Source organism: Diaphorina citri, unplaced genomic scaffold (genome assembly GCF_000475195.1).
Source record: "Diaphorina citri unplaced genomic scaffold, Diaci psyllid genome assembly version 1.1 scaffold419, whole genome shotgun sequence".
Taxonomy (NCBI): domain Eukaryota; kingdom Metazoa; phylum Arthropoda; class Insecta; order Hemiptera; family Psyllidae; genus Diaphorina; species Diaphorina citri.
In genome coordinates this window covers 215450-217193 of record NW_007377854.1, presented here as the reverse complement: position 1 = coordinate 217193, position 1744 = coordinate 215450, and the positions used below count along the sequence as shown (strand labels likewise).

General features: G+C 40.3%; 1 protein-coding gene across 1 annotated transcript in view; it reads left to right on the top strand.

Moving 5' to 3' along the window:
• LOC103508637 overlaps positions 1 to 1744 on the top strand; it is a 50907-nt gene that overhangs the window by 22615 nt on the left and 26548 nt on the right. The window contains exon 2 of the mRNA XM_008473193.3: positions 785 to 947. Within this exon, the coding sequence (XP_008471415.2) occupies positions 785 to 947 (163 nt within the window). The remainder of the gene's footprint in view (positions 1 to 784; positions 948 to 1744) is intronic.

Here is a 1744-nt window from a genome sequence, read left to right as displayed (position 1 = left end):
AATCGCCAAATCCGCGAGCATAATCGCCAAATCCGCGAACAAAATCGCGAAATCCGGGAACATAATCGCGAAATCCGCGAACATAATCGGCAAATCCGCGAATATAATCGCCAAGTCCGCGAACATAATCGCCAAATCCGCGAACATAGTCGCGAAATCACATAGGTACGATATGTACATAGGTACGATAGGTGATAACGAGAATCCAAGGGACCAGCTCATTTTTTTCGTTTAAGGCGGTTTAATACAACATTTTCTCGTTTCTAAAGGTTTAGCAAAGTGGAAGAGCAAACTGATGATAGCATGACAAATTTAAACAAGTTAAGAACAAATTCTGATTTATAGAGGTACCTAATTTTAAAGTTAAAAAACGCGTCCCGAATTTTTTCTGGGACAAAAACGGAAATTCGGGACAAAACGCCCCAAAATGAAAAACTGAACGGGACGCCGGGACACCCCCTAAAATTCGGGACTGTCCCGGCCAATTCGGGACGTTTGGCAAGCCTAGTTATGATAAAAGTGTTAGCAAAGTAAACAAATATGTACCTACCTACCTTAGGTAAGTTGGTATCTTATTTGAAGAGGACCATTAAAGAGCCCCCATTATTATGAAAATGACGAAAATTAGGTAGATAAAGGGAATGGGTAATATCATTTTTCCGAAGAGGAGGTTGTGGAGAGAAATTATTTTTAATGCCTTGATAAATAATAACATTAATAATAATAACTACATATGTGTACTATTAACTACTACTAACTACTATACCTATAATTTCACCCCCAGGCTATGGCAAAAGAGAATCCAGATTGGAAAGTTCATTCTCTCAAAGTTGACGTCACCAAGGATGCTGAGGTTGTGGAAGCTTTCGACTGGATTAAGAACAAGTTTGGACATATTGATGTCATGATAAACAATGCTGGAGTTAGTAAGATGACCCCGCTTTCTGGTAAGTCTAGGTCAGTGTTTCTTAATTGGTGTTCCGCGGAACCTAGGGGTCGCGGAACCTAGGGGTTCCGCGAGCTGACGGCAAGGGTTCCGCGAGATATTTTGGAAAAATCATACACTAGATAAAATGCAGTTTCAAAACGACCATCTTAGACTAGGTAGGTATTTCATCTTATACAGCTTTTTTTAGAGGAAGCGGGTGGACCCGTAGTAGTCACATATTTGTCCTATAACATCTGTTTCTTTCGATAGGGACAAATCATGTACTACCTTCGGGTCACCGCTTGACAACAAAAAGATATTTATTTTTATGGGATCGTTGGGTCACTCTCATATTCAATAAAGAAAATGTAGTATACAATACCTTGAAGTGACTTCTCAATGTTTGCAATGTTCAATGACTCAGGAGCGGTATCTCACTAAACATAAACATCTTTTTATACTGCAGTTTTTCTGCTCCTTGAACTATAACTACCTGCCAGCATCCTATAACTCACTAGCTGCCGACAGCTAATACATCACCTAACTCCCAATCGTAGATGTAAAGTCAGCTAGCTGTACTAGGTGTAGCTGACCTGGGATAACTTTTCCATCACTCTAGTTTCATAGTGTCCCTGAAACCTCATTCATTACATAGTTTTCTAAAACAGAATATTACGAACTGCATAAGTTTGGTTCTGGATCTGGTCACAAAGAATAATCAAACCGGGCGCCCTCGGGAAAAGTTTTCCACTTGTAGAAACGCCTTGGCTTGAAAGTTCTAATGTGGGGGGGTGGGGTGTCCAAGGGAGATAGTTT